The 16,035-nt window shown below is 38.7% G+C and overlaps 1 protein-coding gene across 1 annotated transcript; it reads left to right on the top strand.

The window, feature by feature from the left end:
• Positions 1 to 586: 586 nt before the first annotated feature.
• On the top strand, positions 587 to 14,127 carry LOC123110584 (aminopeptidase M1-C). Its single transcript, XM_044531139.1, has 17 exons — positions 587 to 872; positions 1,110 to 1,296; positions 1,378 to 1,471; positions 1,611 to 1,764; positions 1,979 to 2,083; positions 2,161 to 2,277; positions 9,325 to 9,438; positions 9,876 to 10,058; positions 11,009 to 11,276; positions 11,352 to 11,485; positions 11,558 to 11,655; positions 11,810 to 11,987; positions 12,063 to 12,177; positions 12,266 to 12,333; positions 12,436 to 12,513; positions 13,621 to 13,698; positions 13,819 to 14,127. Exons 1-17 carry the CDS (start codon positions 753 to 755, stop codon positions 13,999 to 14,001), a joined length of 2,274 nt encoding a protein of 757 aa, XP_044387074.1. The 5' UTR covers positions 587 to 752; the 3' UTR covers positions 14,002 to 14,127.
• Positions 14,128 to 16,035: the final 1,908 nt, after the last annotated feature.

Genomic DNA, 16,035 nt, shown 5'->3' with positions numbered 1-16,035 from the left:
AGGTCGCTGCCACCCCCCCGAGCCACCCGTCCTTGACCAAGGGGCCAGATCCGAGTGGATCTGACCGGAGATCAGCGGGGGTGCCCAGTCCCCCATCCCGCGCCACCACCGCTGGAGAGCAAGGTAGCAGCCACCAGCCTGCGCTGCCGCAGCCCGTGCCGCTCGACGGGACAGATTGGGCGGAGGAGGCCGACGCAAATGAACGCAGCGCCTCGAGCCACCGCCACCTCCCGGCTGAGCACGCCCCACCGGATGCCGGCACACAACCCTCCACGCGCCTCACCAGCCCACCCCCATCGTCGGAGACACCGCCGCAGCCGCTCCATGGCGCCCTCGATAGCACTGCGCTTCCTGTGAGGCCGCCGCCCCGCACAAGCAGCCCTGCGAGGAAGGGAGAAAAGAGGCCCCGCCACCGGTGGCGCAAGCCAGCGACGACGACGGGGGGGAGGGGCGGGAAAGAGCTAGCGACGGCTGAACGAGGGTTCGCCCTCCCGCTCGCGGGAGCGGGGCGGACGAGACGGGTCGGGTTCTCCTTTTTTCATGGTTTCCTGAATGGTTCCATGGAGCTATATACAGAAGAAGAGAGAACAAATGAACTATCGGTTTCCGTATGCTCAAAACATTGTAGGATGCCACATTCGCTAGCCAGTTTACAATTAGTCCTATCAATGTTGAAACTACAAAATAGACTTGCATTTGGGTAGTATTTTTGCACAACTAATACTATTATCTTTGATGGTTCATGATTTGTGATGTATTTTGAGTTCAGTAGATATCAGTATAAGGGGAAGACGACACACATGGCGGTGACACAATTTCAGCCTGTGTATGCGCGGCGATGCTTTCCCTGTTGGGATGAGCCTGCTTTTAAGGTCATTATCATCTCATTGTTACTGAGATATCTAGATTTTCTAGATGATTGATCTATCATTTTTGTTCCTGAAGCATCAGTGGCCATGTACTCATAAGTTAAGTATGTGTTTATAGGGAAAACGATTCTAATTCCTCTAGTTATACCTTCATTTTTCTTCTCATGTATGTGAACGAGGGCTTCAGTGCATTCATCTCTGTTTGCTAACTTTTTTTCTTGCATTATCTCGATCTTTTAGGCGAAGTTCAAGATAACATTAGAAGTTTCATCTGAGATGGTAGCACTTTCCAACATGCCTATATCTAGTGAGACAGTGGGTGGTTCTATGAGGATTATCCATTTTGAGGAATCACCTCTCATGTCAACTTATTTAGTTGCCATGGTTGTTGGTATTTTTGACTTTGTTGAGGATGTAGCATCGAAAGGTATGGACTCCATTTTTCATATAAGATTCACCTAATCCATTAACTTGTTATTATCACTTTCCATTGTTCCTTTTTCTTTAGGCACTAAAGTTTGTGTGTACACTGAAGTTGGTAAGAGTTCACAAGGGAAGTTTGCATTGGATGTTGGGGTGAAGTCATTGGATTTCTATAATGAGTAAGATCTGAACATACCCTTTGAAATTAATTAAATAGGTTTCGGGAGAAGAACATAAGTGATCATACTGATGTCTTTCAAACTATTGATGTTATCAGATATAATCACTAACCAAGTCTTTTTTTCTTAATTGTCATAGTTACTTTGGCACTCCCTATGCACTCGCTAAGTTGGATATGATTAGTATCCCGGAATTTAATTGGATGGGAATGGAGAATTATGGACTGATCACTTTCCATCCCACGGTCTTTCTTTTTGATGGTCCTTCTACAACATCCACAAAACTACAGGAAGTATAGACCGTAAATCATAAACTTATTTGTAACATTTCTTTCATCATTTACTATACATGACTTCGAAAAATAGGCATTTTTACCTAAATGATGCATAAGGGAATTACATTACTTCAACTAACAATAATTATGTTAGTCTACTATACACATGTTTTCTATGGCTGAAGTTTTTTGAAGACATACTTTGTTTATAGATCCCAAAATATATTTTTAGATTGCAGTACTTGTGGCACATGAATTGGCTCATCAATGGTGTGGAAATCTTGTAACCATGGAATGGTGGAATCACTTATGGTTAAACGAGGGATTTGCTACATGGGTAATTTGATGACTCAAATTTTCAAGAATTATATACCATGATAATTATCTATACTTAATGAACTAGTTTGTTAACAGATGAGCTATCAAGCAGTAGATTCCTTTTTTCCGAAGTGGAATATTTTGCTGGATTTTCTTGAGAACACAATGTCTACTCTTAAATTGGATTCAATAGCAGGGTCTCATCCGATAGAGGTAATCACATTGCTTGTTGATGTGGTATGGCATGATCATTGGGTTGTACTTATTATTCATTGCATATGCCATTTATTTATATGCTTTTGCATAGATTCTATGTGCACATAGAACCTATGGTAAAACTCTGTTGTTGTTGAAATACGAATATCTCATAAGTTTTACTTTTGACATGCCTATATGATGATAATTCATATACAGTATGTAAATTTCGAATCCTATTAATTCTTGGGTTGAGGACTCCTGACAGGTCAACGGAATACACCACCAACAACAAAAAAAGCTTTTCAGTCCCAAACAAGTTGGGGGTATGCTAGAGTAGAAATCCATAAGGTCTCTAAAACTAAGTCATGGTTTTGGAACGTGGCTGGCTAACTTCCATTCATCCCTGTCCATGGCTAGTTCTTTAGTGATATTCCAGTCCTTCATATCCCTCTTTACGGACTCCTCCCATGTCAATTTTGGTCTACAACAACCTCTCTTGACATCATCAACACACTTTAACCGCTCGCTATGTACCGTCGCTTCTAGAGGCATGTGTTGTATATGCTCAAACCATCTTAGATGATGTTGGAGAAGTTTCTATTCAATCGGTGCTACGCCAATTCTGTCACATATATGATCATTCCAGACTCGATCCTTCCTTTTATGGACACATATTCATCTTGGCATGTGCATGTGCGATACTCCTTACTGTTGGACATGTCGCCTTTTAGTTGGCCAACATTCAACGCTATACGACATCTCATGTCGAATTTTCATTCTATAGAACCTGTCTTTCGTTTTTTATGGCACTCTCTTGTCACAAAGGACACTAGAAGCTTGATGCCACTTCATCCATCCAGCTTTGATTCGATGGATCACATCTTCGTTGATATCACCATCCTTCTACATAGTTGACCACAAATATAGGAAGGTGTCCTTGAGGTATTGCTTGCCCATCAAGGCAAAACTCCCCCCTCCGTATACCCAGTAGTATTGAAACCACACCTCATATACTCATTGTTAGTTCTACTAAGCCTAAAGATGTCTGATTCCAAAGTATGTCTACTAAACTCCAACTTTCCATTAACCCTCGTCCAACTATCATTGACTAGCACCACATTGTCCGCAAAGGGCATACACCATGGGATATCTACTTCTATATCCCTTGTTACGTCATCAACCACCAAGTAAAAAAGATAAGGGCTCAAAACTCGCCCTTGGTGCAGTCCTATTTTAATTGGAAAATCATTAGTGTCGTCATCACTTGTTCAAACACTTGTCACAATATTATTGTAAATGTCCTTGATGAGGCAGTTTACTTTGTTGCGACTTTGTGTTTCTCCAAGGCCCACCACATGACATTCCACAGTATCTTATCATAGGCCTTATCCAAGACAATGAACACCATATGCATGTCCTTCCTTGGTCAATGTCCATTAGTTGTCATATGAAGAAAATGGCTTCCATGGTCAACGTCCAAGGCAAGAAACCAAACTGATTTTTGGTCACACTTTCCATTCTTCTTAAGAGGTGCTCAATGACTCTCTCCCTTATATAGCTTCATTGTATGTCTCATTATCTTAATATGGTTTTAGTACAGCATTGAACACCACCATTGTTCCTGAGGATTGGTATAATATACTCCGCCTCCATTCTTCGAGCATCTTATTTGACCGAAAGATAAGGTCAAGAAACTTAGTTTATTTTTGAACCAGGCAGAACCCCTTTCCATTACTTGCATAACAGAAATACATTAGTTCATCACCGAGAAACCCACTGCAGATACTCGCCATCAAGATACCCACTGCAGTACGAAAACCCGATTACACCATATAGACTATTACTATCATACCAAGGTTCTATGCTCACACATGAGCAAAAAGGACAAACACCCACACATAGGGGTACACAAAAGTGGCAAAAGGCACTAAATAACAGACATAGCCAAAACACAAATGGAGCATGTATGAAGTAGGCCAGAAGCACTAGGAAGGCATCAAGCGTCACCCCCATCTTGAAGAGTAGAAGCACTAGGAAGGCATCAAGCGTCACCCCCATCTTGAAGAGTAGTGCAAATCTGCATCGTGTTTGAAATGTTGTCCCTCAACATCTTGGCGCCCTTCCTCAAATCAACAACATCTTCAAAATTCAGCAGTCCTGCACAATATGTCAAAAAAAGCACAAGTAGAAAACAACTTCAAACGAGGTTTTGAGAGTTTTGAATTCAAATGTCACCTTGTTGCCATAGTTCCAAATAGCCCAACATATAGCAGCTAAACCAATAGTATAGTAAGTCCCCCTACCCTCGGAGGAAGAAAGAAGAGCACCAAGAATAAGTTTGCCACACAGCTGGGCACAGATCGATACCAAACATGCTAGCCACAGTACGCCAGGCTACTCTAGCCATCGGGCACAGGAAGAAAAGGGGTTGTGATGTCTCTCGATCATGACAAAGGAACATTTAGGTTTACCTTCTAGTTCCTCCTTTTCATCAGATACCTTGTTAAACCCGCATCCAGGAAAAGTTGCCGCAGAAAAATCTGAATTTTCGAAGGAAGTTTCGCTTGCCATATCCAGCTATAGTCACTATCAGATAGGTTTTCCTCCGAAAGATTATAAACATAGTAATGAAGCAGCATTTTGGTCCAAGGGGCCATCTAACAACATCACCATCATTGGAGATACAAAGTCTCTTGGCTAGCTCCATAATGCAGTTTGATTGCTCACTGAGGTCAGGATTTGGTCTCCTTCTAGAAAAGGAAGTACTATCAGCCTCTGGGCACTTATTAACGGTACAATCTTGATAATTGCATACGCTGAAAAGTTGGGGGAACTTTCCAGCAAGAGGAATTGTCCTTTAAGGGGTCCTTCCATAATCTTGCAGTATCCCAAGATTGAACATCAATTTTCCTATCAGCGATATAATATTCTTTCACCTTAAGGATAGCTTTCCAGCAATGTGAATCATTGAATTTTCTCTCTAACAATAGCCATGATAGCTCTTTTAAAATACTTGGCATTTATAATATACTGCCATAGACCAGTTTTTTCTCCGGTGTCCACCACCACTTGGTGAGTAGACTTTTTTCGAGAAAACGCAAAGGACCTTTGCGTTTCATTTCATTGAAAAGATAGGGAGTCGGTTACAGCCGTCCTAGGACGAATAAGCAGCGGGCAAGTACAGTGCTCAGTGCACATCCCATGAAGGGGGCAGGACTACTCTAAGGCCCGTCGCTCCGGCGCTAGCCCAGCAGCAGACCTCCTCCTTGATCCGGTCCATCAGCGTGCCAAGGGAGGCGACATATTGTCGAAAACGCATCTGTTCCTGTGCTTCCAGACCAACCATGGCACAAGGAGTGCAACGGAATGTAGGGCCTTGTGTTGTGCGTGCGACGTGCCGAGCTCATGCCGCTTCTATACAAATGCATTCCCTCGCGCCGGCGCAAGGTCAGAACGGTGGCGGAAGGCCTCAACGACAACTCCTGGGCCCGCGACATCCAAGGCGTCCTTGGCATCCACGAGATTGGTCAGTACCTACAACTCTGGCACCTGGCGCAGCAGCTCACACTCTGCGATGCCCCTGATCGGCTGATCTGGAAGTGGACGGTGAGCGGACTGATGTTTTACTTATGTAGATACTTATCCCCAAGGCCCCCTTTTTCTTAGATTTGCAAATTTTGGACCACTTTAATCAGGTTCCTCTTCTTTTCTTTACTAACTTGCCAAAAAATCTCCTTCTTTGTGTTGTTTAATATCTTAATGAAAGTTATACACAGTAAAAATATAGACATATATCAGTAAGCAATACTAGAGGGATTCACATTCAACAAAGTGAGCCTACCACCAGTGGATGCAGTATTTCCAATCCACGTGTCACGTCTTTTGATGTATTTAGATTCAATGAAGTCAAAGTTCATCCCCCTTAAATAGGAGAATCTAACATGCACTCCAAGATATCTCATAGGAAAATGCCCAATCTGATAGTTGAATATATCTGCATAGATCTAAGTATCTCACCATCACCTCCCACACATAATTTTACACTTTTTTAAAATTAATCTTCAACCCGAACATCATTTCAAGCATATAGAGTAATATTTTAAGATTTAGAGAGCTTTATTAGGATCATAATGAATACACAATACTGTGTCATCAGCATACAACAAAATGGCTACTCCATTGTCAATTAGGTCAGGGGCAGTACCAAGCAGAAGTTTATTTCTGTGCATTCAAAACCATCTTACACAAGCACTCAATAACCATGTCAAACACAAAAGCAGATAGGGCATACCCTTGCCTCACCCCCTTGTGACTTTGAAAGTAGGACCCATTAGTAATATTTAGCTTCACACTAATAGGCCATTATACATGATGCATTTCATCCAGTTGCACCATGTAGGCCCAAACCACCCTCATCTTAAGGCAGTCAATTATAAAGTCCCAATTGAACTTGTCATAGGCTTTCTCAAAATCAAGCTTAGTGACAATCCCAGTTATTTTCTTAATATAAGTATGATGAAGTATTTCATGCAGGGAGAGGATACCATCCATGATAGTTATGTGGTCAATAAAAGTATTCTGGTGCACACTAAACAACTTATTAGCAAACAGTGCCACCCTACTATCTAGGACCCTGGTAATCAGCTTGTAGGGACATGTAAGCAAACATATAGGTCTAAATTGTTGAATTTTCTTGGCCCTGCTAATTTTAGGCAACAAAGTAATAATCCCATAGTTCAATCTATGAAAAGTAAGGGTGCTAGTGTGAAAGGAAGCAAACAAATTCATGGTGTGATGTTGCACAATTTCACAACACCATTGATAAAACTAAGCAGGAATGTTGTCAGGACCAGGGGCTATATACTATCACTATGTCTACAAGGACTCACCACACATCAATGGGGATACAATCAGGGCCAATCACCTTGCCTCCCGTCATCCTTTTTAAAGCCTCGCTGACCTCAGACTCCTGGATTCGCCGCACCAAACATCTATTGGTATCATCAAAAGAGTCATCCAGCTCAATTGTAGAGTTATCATTCTCTCCATTAAACATCTTGTTGAAGTATTCTCGACATATATGTTTTCTCTCCTCGTCCTCCACGAGAAGATTTTTTGATCCAGCCTTAATGCATTTTACTTGGTCCACATCCCTCATCTTCCTCTCTGAGATCTTGGCCCTCTTATGAATGTTTGTTTCTCCTTCCTTCATTTTTAAAGACATGTAGAGGCCCTGATAGGCTCAAACCCTTGATTCACCCACACATCTCTTAGCATTCTTATTGACCCTCACAGGTCAACGGAATATGAGAACAATTTCTAAATCCACATATGGAAAAATGTTAGGAATATAAATATTGAACATTGTATGCCAGTGAACTGAAATCACGCGATAAAAATTATTAAAAATCTTCACATCAATGTTGGCTAAGATTACTTGGATACTTCAATCAATATTATAATATGATTGTCATGCATCATGTTCCCCATGTGTGTATCCAACATGAAGCCAACTTGCAAAAAACATGACCTGCAGCGAAACATAGTCTAACAAGTCTAGATTGCGCATCTCACATGGTAGAGCATTCCCAACGACACCTCATGTGTACTTATAAATTTAAAGGATGGCTTATGTCCTTGGAAATTAGGAAGGAAAGGTGTATCCTCTCACTCATTCCAATTATTGTATGGAGCTTAGAGGGGTAGTAGTGTCACCAATTCCTCGAATGCAATGCTTTCACTTGTACTTGCTTGCTAAGGCCGTAGTATGTTGGGTTTATTCTTAGTAATCAAGGTTCCCCTCATGGTGTTGCATCTCTTTTTTAAGGCAAATGCCCATTGTCCCCATGTAATGTGTTTGATTAATATCAATGGGAGAGTGTGGAATCAGGTTACATAATAGAGTATAAGGTTGGTACATATATTAGAGCATTCAGTTCTATCTACTTTGAATCTTTTATCAGCACCTCATTAAACCCCACATAGTTCACGCATGGATTTACTAGGTGACCTCATGGAGAGGACACTTGCTACTGCATGGTAACATAGTATATAATGTTATGTCTGATATAGTTGGCAACCACTTACAATGATGATTTTTCTATTACATGTGCTTTGATCAGTCACTAATATGGCATCATTCCTAGACATTTCAGCTGGTATATATGGCTACATTGATTTAATTTTCCAACCATCTTTGATATTAATGATGTTCCTACGTTGGAGTGTGAGTCGGATTCAGAGATTGCTTCTAGCTTTAGATGGATCTAAACACCCAAGTTAGTGTGGGAGTGGGGCCTAGGAAATAGTGGTTGAAGAACCCATGCTTCATGTCGCCACGGTGAACATCATCCTACATGATATGTCATGGGTAGAATCTACTAAATATAGCATCCATCCCACTTGTGTTTGATCTCTCTTATCTTATTCGATTTGTTGTAAAACGAATTTTAGCCAATGAAAAAGTAAATTATTGAAAAAAGGCATAAATGTCTCAGAACATACTTCCTTCCTCGCACTCTATCCTTGTTGTATTAGTAGTAGGTGTTTAGTCATCCATCTTCTCTATTACTCAAGGGTGCATATAAAACATTGATAAGTAATGTATTTTCGTATAAGAGGCCCTCTAAAATAGTTGTAACAAAACAAGATTTTGTAAAATCTCTGAAACATTGAATCTAGGATGTTGTTTTTCGCACGAATGGAAGAAAAATGTTGGTTCAGGTTGGCATACAATGAGAGAAGCATCCGGCGAAGAACATGGGGGGGGGGGGGGCTCCTGGAAAAAGAGTTAATTATGCATGTTGCCCGATGTGTAATCTCTTCAATCAAAAGTTTGCCTAGTAGTTTGATGATACTTCTTGATTATATGTGTAATATTTTGAAATTTACCATGGAATATGGAAATCGATACATAAATCCTTTTAGTTTCATGTATTGTATTAGGCATCAATTTTGGCAAGTTAATCAACGAAGATTCAATTGGTTGCCATAAATTTTCCATTTCTAAATGTTGACATGTAAACCATTTCATATTTTCAATGTCATTCCTCTTATGCCCAGGTTGAAATACACCATATCAATGAAATCGATAGGATTTTTGACGACATCATATATATTAAAGGTGCTTCTATTCTTCAAATGATACAGAGCTACATTGGAGCAGAGCATTTTCAGGTGGTGATTTTATATTGTTATGTATATAGTGCACTTCGTTATATTACTTACACAAGTGTACAAAACCACTCTTAACCAATTAATTGAATCCTTGGTGGATTGTGTGACACTATGATACCGTTTTCTATTATTAAATGGGTGTAAATAGTATTTTTTATATAAATGAAATTGATGCACACATACCATTTATGCGACCACTTATATTCTGTTAGTGTCAAGGAGTACGTCTTCATTTTCTATGTACAAAATGACAACATCGATTGAGACTTTAACATGGCGGCTAATGTTATGTATTTTGTCAGCAAGTCTACATTACTCCGAATAGCCTAAAGTATCAGCTATGAAAGACTTAATGCCATGAATTATTGTATAATACTCCCTATCTCTTTATGGGTTGTGTGCATCATTATGTACTAATTTGTAAAAAAAACTTTTAGAAAGCATTGAAGAAATATATACAAAAATATGCCTACTCAAATGCTAAAACAGAGGACCTATGGGTCGTGCTTGAAGAAGAAACTGGCGAGCCATTCAAGGATTTCATGAGTACGTGGACAAAGCAACCAGGATATCCTATAATTAATATAAAACATAAAGGGAAAGGAATCCAAGTTGAACAGGTAATTTTGGTACATAACTCTACTCATTTGGATATTAAACTTGTGCCCATCATGTTAAATATTTTCATCGCAGCCTGTTAAACCATGTGGTCATGACCCACTTATTACATGATTATCATCCATGGTTTAGCTCAGCTTTCCTTGGGTTGGTCACCCCACTAATGTAATCATGTAGCATTTGTACGCACTATCATTACTCTTCTAGTATAAAAATATACAATGGGGGCTCCCCTACTATTCAACCATCAACAAAAACTTGAATAACTAACATTATCCAGAATGTAAACCTTCATACATATTGGTTGTGCATTCATCCAAGTGTTGACCCTAGATCCCATACACATATATTGTATGTTTTGAATTACTTATGTATTCTCTCGACTTATTGTTGGCGTAGTTCTGGTTGCTTATATATAAAAACATAGGCCTTTGCACACTTGTAATGGAGAAAATGTGCATTGGACCTTTATTTATTGCTAATTAATCATACTTTTTATAGATGTGGCTAGGTAAATTGGTTCGAAAAGGGATCTACTAAACATACCAAACACATGGAAATATTCTATCATGCATGTATTGGAATATACAAATCTAGAGAAACTACATGGTATTTATATAGGAAATTAAGATACTCAAAACTAGACATTGTAAGGCCAATTTTGTTCCTTCAAAATGCACATTGACAATTGTATACTATTCTCAGCAATTTACTAGGGGTGGCAAACTATTTTACACTCTAACTTATAATGCTCTACATAGGCAAAATCGTAGATATAAGTGTAGTTCATAGGCAATGCTATAGGATGGCACAAAAAAGCTACATGTATATGTTTATAATATCTTAAATTGCACTAATAATCGGTAATATATATTGTTTATAATATCAATTGTCTTCACATATATTGTTTATAATATCAATTGTCTTCACATATATTGTTTCTTTCTTGTAGGCCCAATTTGTGCTAGATGGGTCCTCTCGAGCTGGCTTGTGGGATGTGCCAATAACTTTAAGATGCTCTTCATCAACAAATAAATTCATTTTGAAACACAAGCATGATAATTTTGATGTATGTGGTGAACGGGAGAGGGGTGGAAATATTTGGATTAAGTTGAATATAAATGAAACAGGGTTTTATCGAGTGAAGTATGACAAAGAAATTAAAACTAGACTTCAAAACGCATTAGAGGCCAATGAGTTCTCTTCAATGGAAAAAATTGGTATGCAACATATTTTACTATTATGATCTATTTGTTATATTTGATTCCAGGAGTACTTTAACATTAGTTTTCCAGGAATTTTGGAGAACTCACTTATGCTTTCTATATCACGAGAAGACACACTAGCATCATTGCTATGTATAGTGTATGCTTGTCGTGAAGTAGCTGACTACAGTGTTTTGACACATACAAGCTGTATGTACATTCTAGTTTTCCAAATAGTTCAATTTTATTTGTTTTCTAAATTTTAATTCTCCATGTATTTTCCTTTGGCTTTACAGATAACTATAACCGTTTACCATGTATCTATTGATGCTACGCCTAACTTGGTTGCTGACATCAAAAAGCTTGTCACTAAAATTCTTCTGCCACCTACTTTGTATGTCATGTCACATTTTCAATCTTTACGTCACTAGTTACATGTTTAGTTGCATATTCCTTATTTGATGGTACATATATGCTCAGTCATATAACAAATATTTTCATTCTTACAATATCTTTCCTATGACCATTTTATGTACTCTACTTTTCAGAAAGTTGGGTTGGGATCCCAAGGATGGTGAGGGAGACCTAATAGTAAGTTTGAGGGAAACTCTCTTGGTTTCCCTTGTCCAACTTGGACATGATCATATCATAAGTGAAGGTCTTCGACGCTTTGACACCTTAATCCATGATCACAACTCTTCTATCCTTTCTCCTAGTACCAGAAAGGTCTAATAATCTTACCTTCCTACACATCATGCTTCTATGTTGCTTCTTCAATTCTGTGACCAAAATGTGGTGCAGGCTGCATACCTATCTGTGATGCAAAATGTTAGTAGTTCAAATAGATCCAAATATGATTCTCTTCGACAACTCTACAAGGACTTGGGTGACGAGGAGGAAAAGTTACGTGTCTTAGGTGTGTAACTTTTCTTACCATGATAAATTAACACAACTTCTTAATGATGATTTTTTTTGTCCTGAAAGAGTTCTCTATTTCTTTGTAGGCACATTATCTTCTTGCCTGGATAAGGATATTGTTCTTGAGTCACTGAATTTAATATTCACTAATGAGGTGACTTATAAGTTTTTTCCTTATCCATTTATTATAGTTAAAGATAAAATAAGCATATAATGTGAATAACATTTGGTAGTAACATGTTTTTCCTGCTCGTAGGTCCCAAATTATCATGCAGTTTATGTTCTTAAAGGTATTGGAATAGATGCACGTGAAACGACATGGAGTTGGTTGAAGGTACGTTCTACTTTGGTGGGGTGGGCGGGAGTTATATTTAGAAATTTGAAATTGTTGACTATGATACGGAAGTACTCCCTCCGTTTCTATTTACTCTGCATATTAGAGTTGACTGAAGTCAAACTTCGTAAAGTTTGACAAAGTTTATAGAGAACAATATAAACATTTATCATAACAAATCTATACGATGTGAAAGTACACTCAATAATGAATCTAATGTTGTTGATTTGTTATTGTATATATTAATATTTTTGTTTATAAACTTGGTCAAAGTTTGCAAAGCTTGACTTTGACCAAAACTAATATGCGAACTAAATAAAAACAGAGGGAGTATGATTCTATAGGAATTTTCAACACAATGAATATACACAGTGTATTCTAGTGTTAGTTAATAATACCCACCTCAACTAGCATTGCGTTTACTTAGCACATTTGTAGTACTCCCTTATACAAATTTAGATGTTGCAAGAGTTTAAATGTGATCATTAGTAAATGGAGATCAATTATATTTTTACCTAATGAATTTGCCAACTGGGATGAAATCAAAACACACTAATAAAGTCATACATTAAGAATATAAAGTTTCCATTTCTTCATTATGCTTGAAATAGCATGTCCCTAGACAACCAATATATAGAAGTATAATCCTATCAGAGTGATTCAGAACATCCACATGTTGTTCGTGACTATGACCAGATATTCAGATTACTATGTATGCCAGGGTATATCAATGCAGAGGAAAATAGTTAAAGGGCATTATTATTAACTAAATCCAAAAGATAACTGGCATATTACCACATAGAGAATTGTATAACTTATGAATTTACAACAATGATACTCACCAGGTGCACCACAACGAAGATTCTTTATAAAATAGCTCAAATGTTTTGTAAATTTCTTTTGTAAACTATTTATATCTTGTAACTTCAACTAACTCGTGATATGTACTGATGGGACACCGAAATTTTAAAACAAGCTTCAAGTTTTCATATATCCAACTTTTCCTAGGGATATGGCAAATGATTAATGTTAGTGCTAGTAGGACATTAAATATTTTAGAAAATTAGCTGAATATAATTACATTTATGTCTTTCATTACATTTGTAGGAAAATTGGGACCGTGTCCTGAAGGTTGTTCCCAAAAGAGACCTACTATGGAGTATTGTGAACGACATTCTTCCATTGGTACATCCACATGAACTTTTATGGCTTTAGTTGGCAAGTTCTAAATTTCCCATTGAAAAAACTATTAGTCAATTTTAACATATGACCATTTCTAAAGTGCACTACCTATTTTGGTGTTAGTTCACTACCAATGAAAAGGCAGAAGAGATTGCCAAGGTCTTCAGAAACTACACGGATTCGGAACTTCAGAGTGCACTACAAGTAAAACTTCAGATGGTGAGTATCAACATGAGATGGATCGACGGTATCCAGAGTGAGCCCAACCTTGCACAGATGGTGGATGAACTGCTTCACAAGCCCTAATGTGTTGTTTGCTTGTAGTGTTATGATTTATGTGTTCAACAATAGTGGCAAAGCTACAAGTTGCTTCTTGAATGTACTATTGTTGTCCGCAATAACATGTTTTTCTTAGTTATTATGCATTGAAGATGTCTCTTATTTTCTGGAATGAGGATCCACCTATCTATACTGATGTTCTAAAGGCACCAACAAAATATTTACACTTAAACTATGAACTATAGTGGTAAATAAGAGAATGCCTAGGGATAAATATCATTCACATCAACAAAAAAATGATTTTCATGTACCCAAACCTAAAGTAATCATTCTCAAATCTCTAAGACAAGTTTAAACACCCACATATTTCCATAAATTTGTATACCCCAGCATGATTCACCCGTTACAACACCTTGCATGTTCATCGGGCATAATGGAACCTAGATTTTGAAGATTGTTCCCTAGGTTAAACCTTTTATGCGACTCAAGTATGGAAGTGCAATAAGGGTGCACTACGGCACAACAGGCTAGCAGTGGTTGGCGCATAATGTCTACTTGTGGAGGGCGCCGGCCACTAACATCCCACCATTTCTAACATGGCATTAGTGGCCGACGGGACACCCTCCATTGGTAATGTTTGCACGAGTTGTGGGACTTTTTTAAGTGCCCGCCACTAAAAAGCCCGCCCAAGTAAATTGAAAATAAGCTGTCATGGCGGTATTTTGCATACAAAGCATTGATACCCATATAAAAAATAGCAATAGGCTGCAATATTGCATTGATACGGATAAGACATTGCAATACACCGCATTGATACCCATTGTTAAGTGCATGCATTTGTGTACCTTACCCACTAGTTAGTATAGATCATGACTAAGCATCACATACTTTAACCTTATAATTTGTTCATCATTCCTAGGCAGTACATAATAGCCTAAAAACACTGTCGATAGTCAAAAGGTACCATGACTCTAAAGGTCACTCAAAACTACAAGGTGGTCCTAAATGCAAGTTATACCAAGAGAGGGGGATTACCAGCCGCTGGAATTTTGACCTAAAAAATAAACAACAAAGATAGCAAATCTTTAGAGCTCACAATGAAGCGAGGAGTTTTGGAGAATTATTTTGGAATATATGAGGAATTACGGAGTCACTGGTGCAGCGACGTCCTATACAAGCAGTGTTTACCCCCTTTCTATGACATAATTTTAAACCATTACCTTGCTTGTGTGGGTGTAACGCCCCTATAATTAAGCTACAGTGACCTCCCCTCTAATTATGCCATGTCATCATATTTTGCAATAATGAATGCCACTTGTCCCAAATCAAAGTCAAATTCAAATTTAAAGTTGCAAGTCAAAATATTATTTCCACAAACAGTGAGAAACAATGTTGGTAATATCTGATACGTCTCCAATGCATCTATAATTTTTTATTGTTCCATGCTATTATATTATCAATATTGGATGTTTTGTACACTTTCAAGCAATTATATATCATTTTTTGGGACTAACCTATTAACTTAGTTGTCGGTGTCAAAACCGGCGGATCTCGGGTAGGGGGTCCTGAGTTGTGGATCCTGGATCGATGGGTAACAGTGAACACAAAGACAGTATTTACCCATGTTTAGGACCTCTCGAAGTGGTAAAGCCCTATGTCCTGCTTGAGTATGTTGATGTGTGTATATGATGGTTACAGAATTGATCTACCTAGGTACCCTTTTCTAAGGGGTTTATTAGAGTTCTATGGGATCCAACTCCACCACCTCACCCCGAGATCAATTTTACATATCTCGGGTTACGTTGCCCTTTGTGAGATGTTCCTGGGTTGTGAGGCACACTTGAAACTGTGGAGGAAAATTTTCTGCTTTGTCTTCCGCACCTGAGGAGGGGAAACTCACAAGGTCGGCGGGGCCGAAGTATGGTGTATTGCTGCGACATGGTATCCAGTAGGGACTCATAAGAAGAATGCTGAAGAGTGGACCTCAGGGTGGTTCTACATCGAAGACGCCCCCCTATTCTATCCAGCTCAGAGGGGGCTGCCAGAATTCTCTCTCGCTTC

The sequence above is a fragment of the Triticum aestivum genome, chromosome 5B (assembly GCF_018294505.1).
Source record: "Triticum aestivum cultivar Chinese Spring chromosome 5B, IWGSC CS RefSeq v2.1, whole genome shotgun sequence".
Lineage (NCBI taxonomy): Eukaryota > Viridiplantae > Streptophyta > Magnoliopsida > Poales > Poaceae > Triticum > Triticum aestivum.
This window is presented reverse-complemented; position numbering and strand designations above follow the sequence as displayed.